Source organism: Sinocyclocheilus grahami, unplaced genomic scaffold (assembly GCF_001515645.1).
Source record: "Sinocyclocheilus grahami isolate Dianchi unplaced genomic scaffold, SAMN03320097.WGS_v1.1 scaffold1009.1, whole genome shotgun sequence".
NCBI classification, from domain to species: Eukaryota; Metazoa; Chordata; class Actinopteri; order Cypriniformes; family Cyprinidae; genus Sinocyclocheilus; species Sinocyclocheilus grahami.
Genome location: NW_015506188.1, coordinates 267,031 through 282,329, shown reverse-complemented (window position 1 = coordinate 282,329; position 15,299 = coordinate 267,031). Strand labels below are relative to the sequence as shown.

At 41.1% G+C, this 15,299-nt stretch overlaps 1 protein-coding gene and 1 pseudogene across 1 annotated transcript; both read right to left on the bottom strand.

Annotated features, from left to right (window-relative positions):
• Positions 1–1,188: 1,188 nt before the first annotated feature.
• Positions 1,189–2,671, bottom strand: LOC107565583 (extracellular matrix protein 1-like). Its single transcript, XM_016250842.1, has 3 exons — positions 2,450–2,671; positions 1,855–2,114; positions 1,189–1,757 (listed from the first exon to the last, which is right to left on the bottom strand). Exons 1-3 carry the CDS (start codon positions 2,505–2,507, stop codon positions 1,554–1,556), a joined length of 522 nt encoding a protein of 173 aa, XP_016106328.1. The 5' UTR covers positions 2,508–2,671; the 3' UTR covers positions 1,189–1,553.
• A 2,511-nt stretch (positions 2,672–5,182) lies between these two features.
• Positions 5,183–5,651, bottom strand: LOC107565584 (RNA-directed DNA polymerase homolog; annotated as a pseudogene).
• Positions 5,652–15,299: the final 9,648 nt, after the last annotated feature.

Genomic DNA, 15,299 nt, shown 5'->3' with positions numbered 1-15,299 from the left:
CGATCTCCTTGCTACGTTTCTGAGCCTTGATCGAGATTTAGGATTACATAAAAATTATATGTTGTTGCATAAATTACATTATATGATTGTTTAAGGATGGAGCTCAACAGTGCAAGACAGTGGAGCTCAAGGGGTGGAATTCCCCACCCCTGAGGATGAAAACGAGACAGTTCAGAAATGTAAAAATACAAGAAATGTCTGTGCCTCAATTTTAGGACACAGACATGTCACACATGCAGCATATTTTGAATATTACATATTTGTTTGCAACAAATAAATCACAGAATTATTGATGGCTGTTTTTATATCCTCATAGGGCAACGTATCCTGGGAGATACAACTCATAAAATCCAAAATATATCAAATATTTCAAAAATTCCTTTGAAAATGTTTTATTTAATCCAGATGATATAATAATAAGTGACATGAAATAATTTTTTTTGCTGATCATTTTCCATTCTTGCCAGTTTTGGGTTAAATCACTGTTCTTTGGGCTCAATGAACATGTTTGTTCATTCATAAACTTAAACCTTATGAGATAAAATAAAACGATAAATTATGAGGGACCTGAAATGCACGGCCTCTTTTTTTGATTAAGTACAGTGACAGCAGCTATGATAAAAGACACTAATCATCTATACATGTACACTAATCAATAAATAATGATATCTATTACTAATTATGCACAAACCGCACAAATATTGAAAAACAAATATTAGCCAATCGGATTTTAGACCCAGAACTATAACTGATCTTTGGTATTCTATTGAACGAGGAATCATTTAAATGTGTCTTATTTGAGCTGCCAATGATTGTAAATAAACCTAAACAATACCATATCCAACATAAAGCAAACTTATATAACTACCTAGCTGAAAATACACAGGAGATACACAGCAGTATTAAACGATACTTTATGGAAGGGATATCTAAGGACAACAATTACTTTCTGGTAAAGGAACATTACTATATTACCATGATCACGCCAGTATCTGTATAACCCTACAATTATTGTTGTATGTCACTGATTTATGTGTCAAGATGCTGAAACTCTTTTCTAACCTTAACAAAAAAACATATTTACTTTTGAAGGCAGTAACAGAACCTGATTCCCATGATTGTTTCACTACATCCCCAATAAATAAATAAATAACCCTACGAATCAGACAGAAGGGCAGCTGTATTTATGATCTGTGATTTATTTGTGATATTTTCCCACAAATACATCTGCCATGCAAACAACGTGACATGAAATATCACAACTTAGTAGTAACCTTTATTTTCTCTAAGGAAAAATCAAATGTCAAACAATCCTTTGAATCCTTTTGCCACTTTGAAAATAAACTGACTTAGTTTTGAACTTCAACTGTGATGAGTATTATAAAATAATACATGTGAAAATAAAAGTACTGATACACAGCTCTTCTAGAAGAATGAGCATGATTAAATGACATGAAAAGCATGATATATTCTGACTCTTGTGATTCACAGTTGATTAATTGACACAGTTTGCGTGCTGCTAAATGAAATAAAAACATATGGCAGTGAGACCTTTAACAGGTGTTGGGGTCCCAGTTGAAAACAATGTCAGGTGGTATTATGGGAGCAATGTACCCACACAGGGGTTGGTAGGAAGGGTTAGGAGCCCGTCTTTCAAAGCAGTTCCACCGTTCTTCTCCTTTCTTCTCACAGCACTCGTGGACCAAAGTCATAGTGGAATATTCCTCAATACAGAAATAGGACAAGGCAGTTTCCCACTGCAAAAGCGAAGAAAAAAGACATTATATTTCTGCTTATCAGTGCTGTAGTAAAATGACTTCTGTTTGGATCATGTTTCTCATTCTATGTACTCACCGCCTGTTTCGTACAGCAAAGGATCTGTCCATTTCCAACAGCCAAACCTCCATAGCAGCACTGACCCAACCACGCCTCTAGTCTGTTTACTGCATTTCCAGCACGATGAGCGTAAGCATAACTGGATGAAGGGAAACAGACGGCAGGATATCTGAGACGACCATTTCCATAAAGACAGACGGCATTGAGATTGTTAACCGAAGGTCTGGCTGGAGGGAAGGATGATTCCATCAGTTTGGTAGGATCAACGATCTGTCCCCCTTAATGGAATAAAGAAAAGATATAAATACATGTTATTAAAAAGTCACTTTTTTTTTGGAAAGGTCCTTTTTAAATGCATTACTACAGGAAGTTTCAGAGAATGCAGTATCAATATATCTTTTTATGCCTTTTATTAGGACAGGACGGTAGAGAGATGACAGAGAAGCATTGGGTGGAGAGAGGGGCCGGCATCAACATATCCAAATGCAATGTAAAGGTACCACAATGGACATTGTTAGAGAAATATATCTATGTATGTTTACATTTATTCTTTCAGAAGATGCTCCAAAATTAGATGACAGTTTAAAAAGTTTTGTAAAATAAAAGCACATACCTGCCAATGAAATGAGATGAAGTATCAAAGTAGTTACAAGTGTGCTTTTCCAAACCATGACTGGGTTTTTTTTCTTTCTTTTCTTTTTTTTTAAGTTAAAGAAAAGGTCCTCCTTTCTCTTTGCAAATTTGCACTCTTTTCTTCAGTCTTGATGGGAACTTTAAAATACTGCAAGGCTGTGTCTGGATTTAAAGGGTTGGAAGAGGAACGAAAGGCGGGTCAAAGCTGGTGGGTCAAGCAGAGCTTGAAGAAAGGAGATAAGGGCCTAACGTTATCTGCCTTTATTTTATATAAACTCCCGCATGATACTAATTCAAACGTCAAAACAGTGGATAGTCAAAACAGGAATGTTCTTCAACCCTATTCTAAAACATTGAGCTTATTCACACATTTTTATCTAATTGAAATGGCTTGCTCAAGTGAATGAGAGAAATACTCCCATGGCTTCTTGCAAACCAATCAGTTCTGCTGCATCATGTTTGAGGGAACTGCAATTAGAAAAACATAAAATATCTTGATGTATCCCACTGCTGGCAGCTAAACAAAGCAAGACAAATAGCAATTTCAGCATGGAGTAGTGAGAAATAATTTGAAGTGTATGGGATCAAAACTCCCTCAAGGGCAGACTTATCAGCTGCTTACAGGTTTGTGAAATTTGGTTATTTAATTGTGAACAAATGAACTACTGCTATGAACGAAATTGCAAAATAAACCAATTATTTAGTTGCTTTATTCATTTTTTGTTAGGTTTCAGATATTTGGCTATATTTGTTATGGGGGACTAAATTTGCTTTAACAATTTATACCTGCTACTGTATATTGAAGCAATGTTAGTTATTATAAATTGTTACATCCAAATTATGTTAATTAAAGCTAATCATGAGCTGTTGGGAACAGTGTCGCTATCTTGTCACATTTTACAAGAAAAGATAATTGTCTGTTTTGCTTACATACACCTTTCACTTTTTAAGACTAAAACAAAAGATGGATTCATTGTTATTCTTGATTAAAAAGCACAACAACAATGACAAACTAGCTTACAAAACATTTATTAACAAAAACTAATAAGATGAGGCATACACTACATGCTGTATTATATACCGACTAATAAATTACAGAACGTTTAGCAAACCACTGAGGAATCAAATAAAAAAATTAAATAAAAGAGAGCCTCCATAGCGTAACGTGAGGTAAACAGCAAAGGTAACAAGCTTTTTAAAACGAAAACAATAAGAAAAGTAAAACTAAACTTGCTGTCGGTGATGGGGCTTGCATGTTTTTCCCCACATGAATATCAACATGTTCACCCTCTCTGGTTTAAGAAGCGGCCTTTTACTTTACTTTAGCTTGAAAACCATCCATCGTTTCCTCAATATTCGCATCGTTTTTGCTGCGCGCACCTTCGCACTCGTGCTGACGTGGCAAGTATAAACCAGGCTCTACACTCAAGGTGCTGCGCAGTTCAATTGAGTAGCGCGGTTTCGTTATGGTTTCAGTTACGTTTGTCATTTGATTTTTCTCATATGCAACAGAAATAGCAGCGCATATGAATTGAACAACGCGGTAGTCGCGACAGTGCGACCGCTCACAAAATTTAGTCGCACAGGCAGAAAAAATGGTCACAAAATGCTACCATTTGGTCGCAGTCTGGAGCCCTGAGTATGCTGGCTGCCTGGATGTCCAGAGTCAGGGGAAGCGTGAAGTGAGCCCAGAAGGGTTGGCCGCAAGGAGGATGGTAAATAAGTTTTCCCTTCTGGGCCTCCCAGCGGAGCAGGCTCAGCAAGGGTGGCGACACGGATCTGTTCTTCCAGAGCCCATTGGATGGGGCTAATGATGACAGCTGGGACACCTCCACTATGAACGGTAGCTGGGGTTTCGGGTGAGTGAGGATGGGAGCAGTGCAGAAGGCCTTCTTGAGCTTTTTGAAGGCAGCCAGAGCTTCGGGGTTCCAGGACAGAGACTTGGGCTGACGACGGAGCATGGAAGTGAGGGAAGCGGAGAGGAGGTTGAAGTTCTGGATGAACCTGCGGTAGAAGTTGGAGAATCCGAGGACTCTTTGGAGTTCCTTGATCGACTGCGGTTGGGGCCAGTCACGGATGGCCTGGACTTCCCCTGGTCCATTTGAATACCATCTGCACTGAGGATGTAACCGAGGAACTGGACCGTGGAGCGGTGGAACTCACACTTCTCGAGCTTCAGGTAGAGGTGGTGTTTCCTGAGCTGCTGAAGGACCTGCGTGACGTGGTGGCGATGTTCGGCCAGGTTCCGGGAGTATATCAGGATGTCGATGTACAGTACACTATGACAAACTGGTGGAGAAACTCCCGGAACACCTCGTTTATGTACCCCTGGAAGATGGACAGTGAGTTAGCTAGGCCGTCCGGCATCACCATGATATTCATAGTGGCCTGAGGAGGTTATGAACGCCTTCTTCCACTCGTCAACCTCCCGGATTCAAACGAGGTTATATGCACTCCGCAGGTCCAGCTTCGAGAAGATGCGAGCCCCACGGAGTTCCTCGAGGGTAGCCGGGACCAGGGAAAGTGGATAGGGGAGCTTGACGGGGTGTGCATTGAGGGTCCGGTAATCGATGCAGGGCCACAAGCCTCCGTCCTTCTTGCCCATGAAGAAGAAGCTTGAGGCGGCCGGTGAGGTGAAAGGGCAAATGAACCGTTGCTGGAGAGCGTGGTGTTTCCTGAGCTGCTGAAGGACCTGCGTGACGTGGTGGCGATGTTCGGCCAGGTTCCGGGAGTATATCAGGATGTCGATGTACAGTACACTATGACAAACTGGTGGAGAAACTCCCGGAACACCTCGTTTATGTACCCCTGGAAGATGGACAGTGAGTTAGCTAGGCCGTCCGGCATCACCATGATATTCATAGTGGCCTGAGGAGGTTATGAACGCCTTCTTCCACTCGTCAACCTCCCGGATTCAAACGAGGTTATATGCACTCCGCAGGTCCAGCTTCGAGAAGATGCGAGCCCCACGGAGTTCCTCGAGGGTAGCCGGGACCAGGGAAAGTGGATAGGGGAGCTTGACAGGGTGTGCATTGAGGGTCCGGTAATCGATGCAGGGCCACAAGCCTCCGTCCTTCTTGCCCATGAAGAAGAAGCTTGAGGCGGCCGGTGAGGTGAAAGGGCAAATGAACCGTTGCTGGAGAGTCTCCTTGATGTAATCCTCCATTGCCTTGCGCTCCGGGATGGACAGTGGGTAGATTTGACCCTTGGGGAGTGTGGCTTGTGTTTGCTGAAGACATCCTGGAATGCTGCGTAGTCATACGGGATTGCTGGGCTCTCCCGAGGTTCGGGGCTCTCCACGAGGGTGGAGTTAACCTGGAGACAGGTTTTTCGCAGGGGGCGATGGAACATTGCAGAGACAATTCTGGAAACAGGCCTCACTCCATCTGAGAATCTTGCTGGAATCCCATCTGAATTCGGGAGTGTTGTGAGAGCCATGGGCGTCCCAGGATGATGTCCACGGTGGGTCCCTCCAGTACCAGAAAGGAAATCATCTCATGATGGAAACATCCCACTTGCAGGGAGACAGGAGGAGATTGGTAATTGACGTGCACACACCCAAGCGGTTTCCCTTTATTGCTTCAATTCTGAGCTCCTGAGTCTGAGTCAACAAGGGCAGACACTGAAATGGAATGATGAGGGGTGAGTAGTTGTACTGTCAGCAGTGGTACGGTAGAGATATCAGGCTCTATGTGGAGAGTACTCACTGCTGGGCATGGGGGACGAGAAGGGCACGTCTTAAATGAAGTGACCTGAGGCGCCACAGTAAAGGCACAGCCCCGTGGCCAAATGTCGCTCCGCGCATGTGAGACGGTTGGCGTCTGATTGCATTGGTTTTGGTACTGGAAAACAGAGGGTGAGGCTGGCGAATGAGCGGTTTCGTTGGGCTCACAGGCGGTGAGGCACTGAGAAATCCTTATGGCCTATTGCATGAAGTTCTCCAAGCCTACAGTGTCGTCATAGATGGCCATTTGGGCCCGGATCTGGGCTCTAAACCTTGTTGTTAGGCCATCAGCAGCGCCATCTTGTTCCATCTGCTAGAGGCCGCCAGGGTGCGGAACTGCAGGGTATAATCGCTCGCCGAGAAAGTACCCTGGCGGAAGTGAATAAGCTGGTCAGCGATGGACAGACAGCCGGTGGACTGGCCGAAGACCTCCTTAAAGTGGGTTGTGAAGGCATCAAAAGGGTAAATTAATCCGCTCTGAGAGTTCCAGATGGCTCGTGCCTAGAGCAACGCCCGTCCAGACAGAAGGGAGATAAGGAAGGCCACCTTTTAAACCTTGTTGTTAGGCCATCAGCAGCGCCATCTTGTTCCATCTGCTAGAGGCCGCCAGGGTGCGGAACTGCAGGGTATAATCGCTCGCCGAGAAAGTACCCTGGCGGAAGTGAATAAGCTGGTCAGCGATGGACAGACAGCCGGTGGACTGGCCGAAGACCTCCTTAAAGTGGGTTGTGAAGGCATGAAAAGGGTAAATTAATCCGCTCTGAGAGTTCCAGATGGCTCGTGCCTAGAGCAACGCCCGTCCAGACAGAAGGGAGATAAGGAAGGCCACCTTCGACCACTCTGAGACTAACTTTTGGGGCTGCATCTCAATGAAAACAGAGAGTTGAAGCAAAAAAAAACGCTTGTTGATATATATATAAATACCGATATATATAAAGACACACACATACAGTATATATTTTGAAAATATTTACATGTACTTACATGTATATATTTATATTCATATCATTTATATTGTATATAAATATATGTAATATAATAACGTTTTTTTCTTATGCATGCGTGTGTGTGTGTGTGTGTGTTTATATATACATAATAAATATACACAGTACACACACATATATTATGTACACAAAAACTTTTGTTTTGGTTGTGATTAATCGCTATTAATCGTTGCCCAGCACTACTTTTTTCATGGTTTTGTTGATTATTGTCTGATGTATAGAAGGCTACATCTTATAGATGTACACATAATATATCAGATATCACTTTATCAGCATAATTATCAATATTATCAAGGTTTTTCAACAAGTTAATTGCAACAATAATTACACCACACAACAAACTGTATGTTCAAGTGTGTGAACAAAGTGTTGAGTTACTTTGAAGATAATATGTGGTTGACCTAGTGAGCGCTGGATCAAAAACATTGTTAAGATACACTCACCACCACAGAAATGAATCATATCAGCTGTAAGAAACTCTTTTTTGTAGGAAACCCAAACAAGCATGAACAAACAAAATCCATTAACAGATCAGGGTGAGCTTCAGTGATACATGCATATTCCAAAACACAGTACTTGCTCATTCATGTTTCTCTGAATAAAAATGCTGGATACTGGGAAAATACACTGAATAAAACGTCTGTTTACGTAATTCATGGTCTGCTTGTGCGTCAAAGAAACACATATCTTCCGATTAACCTGAAAAAACTGTCAATATAGATAAGTTCTATTGGCTAAATAATTTAAAGGGATAGGCCTAGTTCACCCAAAAATGAAAATTCTGTTATTAATTACTCACCCTCATGTCGTTCCAAACCCGTAAGACCTCTGTTCATCTTCAGAACACAAATTAAGATATTTTTTATGAAATCCAAGAGCTTTCTGACCCTCCATAGACAGCAAGGGTACTACCACGATTAAGGCACGCAGTAAGGACCTTGTTAAAATAGTCCATGTGACATCTGTGGTTCAACCGTAATTTTATGTTTTGGTTCAACATTCTCACCTCAAAAATTGCCTTTAATTTGCGCCAGAAATTGTACTGAAATATCATTCTTGTGTTAATGAAGTCGAAAAACTGCAGAAACATGCATGTCTTTTAACTATACTCTGATTGCAGTGCTTCTCAAAGTCTGGACTCCGGTCCGGATCCGGACCTGGAAGAAATTCAGTCCGGACCCGCCTCTATTTCGTATTTCAAGAGCACTAATTATTTCCTACTTTGATAAACGCATGTTAAACTTGTAAATCATTTGTTTAGTTTTTTTTTATCATCAACATTTTTTTCTTCATGACATTTGTTGTCATGACATCCAGTGAGCATTTGACCTTTGACATAATCGGGCGACATTTCACCGCTAATAGGAGTAATTATTTATTTATTTATTTATTTTTGTTATCTCTTAGATTATGGCCATTACAAACATATCGGCCAAAAAAATCAGCATCATATATCGGCCATCGGCTGCCCTGATTTCTAAATATAGCATCGGCCAGAGAAAACCCCTTATCAACCTCTATAAAAATTAACTGTTTTGCCACTTTTGCACTTGTTATTAATGTATTTTTGACCGCAAAGGGCTCTTTAGTTTTATTTTTTTCAAAAAATGTATGTTTATTTGTTATGCATGTTATGTATGTTTGCTAAAAACAAGTTTTGCAATAACCAATTATTCCGGACCTTTGACACTGTTGAAAATTCAGATTTGGACCTTTGAATGTAGACTTTGAGAACCCCTGGCATAGAATATAGCACGCTAGGGATTGCAAGATCTTGTACTTTTGTTAGAGCTTAACCTTTTATTTTTGTTGATTATTTTTTACCCCATTTTATTGCTGAAAAATTGAGAAAATCTTAATATGGTTTCTTTGGGAAACTACAGTGCAGCAAAAAAGAGGATGTGTTGAGCAAACTGATAATAATTTTGCATGTACATAATGGGCATGGCCTTCAAGCTGGGTGGTGGGATTCATGTGCCCTCTAGTGGTGCAATATTGTGCTGATAACTTTTAGGTTAGGATGCAACCAGACAACAAGAGCTTTGACATTGGTATTTGTAATCTGTGGATCATGATAGCCATCATTTTATGTGTTGCACAGCTTGGTTTAACACAGATATGCTATAACATTAACAGATAAAACTCACTTAATGTGTCTGCCATCTGCTCAATAACAGTAAGTGTAAAATCTTCTGATGTACCTTTTCAATTACATTTCCAGACAGTTGAACTTTAATGTCATTGTTCAGTTGCAGGGGTTGCACTGTCATCATTCATCCAAAATTAGAAACAGCTTTATTACTGCCATTTAATTAATAGTTTACCCAAAACACTCATTATATACTGACTTATAAATTCTCATATTGTTGGTCATTTTGGTGCAGAAAGGATTTTCTATTTCCTTATACATTGCTAAAAATTTGATAGAAATTGCATATGAATTTCTTGCATTGCTTTATTTTTACTAAATGTTGGATTTAATTTGTTATGAACTTTCTCCAAATTAGCACAGGTTTTGTATTTCTCTTTGGAACTAATTAATATCTCTTTGGATATTAAACAATTAGATATCACATCACTGCATATAGACATAGCCTATAGAAGTTGTACAACGTCACAGGAAAGTTCATTCTCATACTGATCACACTTATCTGCAGGAATGCAGCATAAAATCCATACTTTAATACACACCCTTAGTAAAGCTGTTTTGCTTGCAGGTTAGGAAGTCAGTAAACAGCAAAACAAGGTGTGGTGCAGATCAACACAGTACATACGTGGCAATGTGAGTCAGAAGAACGAGTTAATGCCACAAGCCGTGGGGATAAAGAATGTCATGGGTTTCAGATTACAAAACGACAAAAGGTCTGTTTTTCATTCCAGTTGCAAAGCATTCATGTATGAACCAGTACTATGGGACAGCATGTCACAATGGCCCCCAGCAATGCAAACATGTCGTTGTGGTAGGAATTTATTAGGGTTATATCACGTCGTGACAGGCTGCAAATGATAGGCTACTAGTCTATTCTATATCTCGGTGGATACAAATTTACAGCTGAATTAGGGTGATCATAGGTCCTCTTTTCCCCGGACATGTTCTCTTTTTGGACCTAAAAAATGCATCAAATCTGCATTTTTTTTGCACAGAATTGGGCTGATTTTAAACTGTTGAGGCAGGTTAATTTTAAAGTGAAAGTGACGTGACATGTGGCCAAGTATGTTGACCCATACTTGGAATTAGTGCTCTGCATTTAACCCATCCAAAGTGCACACACACAGCAGTGAACACACACATAATGAACACACATCCAGAGCAGTGGGCAGCCATAATCATGGACTGGTAGTGTTGAATGATGGCAGGCCGACTTGGTTTCAAACAAGTAGTGATGCAACCTCATGCATTGACTTAACCTTTACTTCCCCTGAGCTTGCCATAGTGGGAGAATGGGATATAATGGATAGGTATACTATTGGAAGTGATCATGTTCCAATTTTAAGTAGGATTGGGAGAAGGCTAATTAAAGAACAGGGTTACAGACCAAAGAAGTATAATTATTCAAAAGCAAGGTGGGATGAATTTAAAGAAAGGACTCAAGAAATGGTGCATAAAGTGTCTCGAGGAGATTTAGATAGATGGAATAGTTCAATTTGTGACATGTTAACAAAGGCTGCAGACGAGTTTATCCCAAGAGCTGAATTGCCAAAAGAACGTCAGATTGTGCCCTGGTGGAATGAGGCAGAGTATTATTCAGCAAAAAATAAAGCAAATATGGCAGAAAGAATGGGAAGAAGGAATTAAAGGTAGACATTATTTTTCAATTCAGCCTACACTAATGCACACATCATTCACAAGATTAGAGAGGAGGGATAGTGTGGTAATCACTAGATTAAGACTGGGGCATTGTGCACTGAATTATGGGCTGGCAAGGGTTGGCAAGCATCCAGATGGCAGATGTTTGTGTGGAGAATTAGAAACCGTGAAGCATGTAGTAATGGAGTGTGAAATTCTTCGTGCTGCAAGAAACCGCATGTTTTCTGATCTGTTGGAATCCGGAGTCTCATCTTTATCTTTAAAATCAATTCTTGAAAATAAGGAATATGAAGCAACAAAGGTTGTTATAAGTTTTTTACTCCACACTGGTCTTTATTTGAGGATTTAATCTATGAGATGGAGTTCTTCAGATGAACTGGGGAGGGCAGCAATACTCCTTTGAAGCGTCTAAGCTGCTGCAAATCATACAAGAAGAAGAAGAAGTGGGCAGCCATTTTTTTGCTGCGGCGCCCAGGGAGCAGTTGGGGGTTCGGTGCCTTGCTCAAGGACACCTCAGTCGTGGTATTGAAGGTGGGAGAGAGTGCTGTATATTCACTCCTCCCACCTACAATCCCTACCGGTACGAGACTCAAACCCGCAACCTTTTGGTTAGGAGTCCGACTCTCTAACGTTAGGCCACAACAATTTTCTTCCCTAGGTTAAAAGTTTGAAATATTGTATAAATTACATTTGACTGTAATAAAATGTCCCTCACACGGCTTCCGGGGCATGAATAAAGGACTCCTATAGCAAATCCATGCGTTTTCGTAAGAAAAATATCCATATTTCAAATGTAATAAACACTTTTCAATCACTTCCACCATCTGTCATATGCGGAAGCCTTTCCGGCGGATGACATAGGACGTCGGCGTTGCGTGATTAGTGAATGAGTGCGGAGAGAGAACAAAACAAATAATCATACAAGAAGAAGAAGAAGTGGGCAGCCATTTTTTTGCTGCGGCGCCCAGGGAGCAGTTGGGGGTTCGGTGCCTTGCTCAAGGACACCTCAGTCGTGGTATTGAAGGTGGGAGAGAGTGCTGTATATTCACTCCTCCCACCTACAATCCCTACCGGTACGAGACTCAAACCCGCAACCTTTTGGTTACGAGTCCGACTCTCTAACGTTAGGCCACAACAATTTTCTTCCCTAGGTTAAAAGTTTGAAATATTGTATAAATTACATTTGACTGTAATAAAATGTCCCTCACACGGCTTCCGGGGCATGAATAAAGGACTCCTATAGCAAATCCATGCGTTTTCGTAAGAAAAATATCCATATTTCAAACGTAATAAACACTTTTCAATCACTTCCACCATCTGTCATATGCGGAAGCCTTTCCGGCGGATGACATAGGACGTCGGCGTTGCGTGATTAGTGAATGAGTGCGGAGAGAGAACAAAACAAATCGCCGTTCACGAATTAGAAGCACAAAACAAGGATTTGTAAAGAAAAATGTCGGAGGATTTCGATATAAGCCAAGAGGAGACATGGTTTTCCGTAGGGATGGCTGACGCGAAACAGACGTTTCCACTCGTGTTGTGGTCCCGAAGCGCAGGTGTTTCAAACACTGCTCCGAAGTGTGATTCGAAACACCCAACGCACGTGACTAAGGCGATTCAAAGCATCGGGGCGTTTCACAAGTGTTTCGAGACGTATCTGCTTTTGATCGACAGGGTCGGGAACAAACCACACACTATATTTAGTTAAAAATCTTTATATGTAAAAAATGACAGGCGTTGTGGCTTGATGTCTTTTATTAATGTCAATTTTTTCATGACCAAAATAACATTCACAAAGTGTTCATTCAGTTGTCAGAGAGATGTTAAGATAAACACATTACAAGAACAGAACAATAAAAACACAACTTTCAAATATTTTTTATAATTATATACATGCTTCACCCGGGATGCAAACCTAAAGTGACAGGTTGTCAACATGTCAATCATGCACACTAACCACTCCTCCAACCCAGATGGTGTAATGAATTTGCTGATTCGCTGTCGATACTGTTTCAGAACAATACTTGAAAATGACCACTGGGTGTCACCGTAGAGACGGGTGTCGAATTGTTTCGAAGCCTCGGCACATTTGCTTCGACTGTTTCAGTGTTTCATGAAGCCTCGCTCTGCCCACCACTAATTTTCCTTTGCTAAAGTAAGGAACATTTTTCATAACACTTTGCTCCTGCATTTCTCAGAGGCGCGCGCACACGCATACGTCTTACGTCATCTGCCTGAACGTCTTTTGCCTACCATACCCTGCGTTTCATTCAAGCGGCAACCTCCCGCTCTCTCTCTTGAAGCCAACACGGAAGTGACTTAAACTGTAATTCGTCAACTGGCCGCTAGAGGCTGCAAAAGGGAGTCAATCCCATAGACTCCCCATGTTAAAATGCCCAACTTTACATCAGAAAAAAACATGTTTACAGCCTGGTTCAAAAAATGATTTTGGTCTATATAGCTAATTTTGCCCTTCATAACAACTGTGAGGGGGGTGAATTTTTGTTATAAGTCATCTGTTTAAAATATATTAAGCCTTAAAGTTCTGCATAATTAAGGGCGTGGCCACTTGAGTGACAGGTGGATTGCCGCTGCTGTCACCACCGTCGCTAGGTAGGTGTGGCTTCAGCAACTACCTCCCGCCTTTTTGCCCATTTTCGATTATCCGGGAGTGACGCGCCTGACACGCTGCCAAGATGGCGACGGCCGGCTCTGCCCACTTTGAGCTTCAAAAACGTTCTTCGGGAACCTACGAGTGACGTCACGGACACTACGTCCATGTTTTTATACAGTCTATGGTTCCATTTGGAAGGGCTCATCCCTATGCCCTAATCCCTTCAAAGGGTTTACCCTCTGGAGTGAGAGCTTTGAAGGGTTGAAGGGTGTAGAGGCCCAAACAACTGTTTCTTGAAGTGCCCTTCTGCGTCACCATCACGTGCCCACACGGAGGCACTGTCATCATGCAAAGAATCTGCGCAAAGGATCATGGGAGCCCGAAGTGTCCATCAGTTGTACCCTTCGAAATCCTTCATTCCGAAGGGCCCTTTGAAGTGGCCAGGTTTGAGCACTTCGGTTTGGAACGACCCTTCAATATGGCGGCCATGATTGTTTTGTGCCCTTCGGAGGGCGATATATCCCGTTTGGAACGCACCGTAGTCAGCGGAAGTGAGAAAAACTGTTTATTACGTTTGGAATATAGATATCTTATAAAAATGCATGGATTCGGCACAGGAGGCCTTTATTCACCCCCCAGAGCCGTGTGAAGGACGGAAGAAAACATTTCTGGAATCTGCATCTGAAGTGATATTTAGATGTATTTACACAGTTTAATGTATCTCAGAGGGGACATTAACCTGCAGTTACAGATGAATAAATATAGTTTTGTTTTTAACATAAAACGTTAAACACTGTTATTTGAAATTATTTTAAAACATGAAAAAAATTGTCAAAATGTGAAATTAAAACCGCCAGTATGTGTCAGCAAGTGACTGTTAATGAGTGAGTCATTGAGCTTCAACAAATTCATTCAAACCGCTGATTCATTCAGGAACAAAGCATTTGACTGTGTAAATGAGTGAATCACTGAATCATTTATTCAACCGATTCGTTCAAAAAGCTGATTCATTCAACAAGTAAACACCACTGATCAGAGACGCAAAACAGTGCTGTGATCTTTGTTTGGAACAATTTTTCGTTGGCAAAATTGAGCAAAAACAAGTAATATTATGTCTAAAATGTAGGCTAAATCACTTATTGCTAACTTTACTGAGCTTGTATAAAATGATTATTAAATTTGTTATGCTGATATCTGCAGAAAAACGGTACTCTTTGTGTGGCATAGATTAAGGTTACTATATTAAATTATATAAATATAAAAAGCATACAGAAGCATTTTTGCTATCTGCAATTTAGAATACCTTGAATTTGGAGTTTTAATAGACTAATAAATCACGTGCGTGCACTCTGTGTGTGTGTGTGTGTGTGTGCGATTTGGTGATATACTCGATAATGTCAGATCGCACATGATTACAACAACACTTACCATATTATCGTAGATGTATATCGCAGACCCCAGATTCGACTTGAGTGGAAAATGAAATCACCTGCGGTTGCGCGCACATGAGCAAAAGGTGTTTTTAAGAGTCTAACTTGCAGACGCCAGACCACTGATTCGTCAAACCTGCTTTCCTGCAGTCCGTGTTCTTCTGACTTTGGACTATTTTGTAGTAAGTAACGAATATGCTTCGGGGAAATGTATCGGAGTAAAAGTATACATTTTAATTAGGAAATGTAG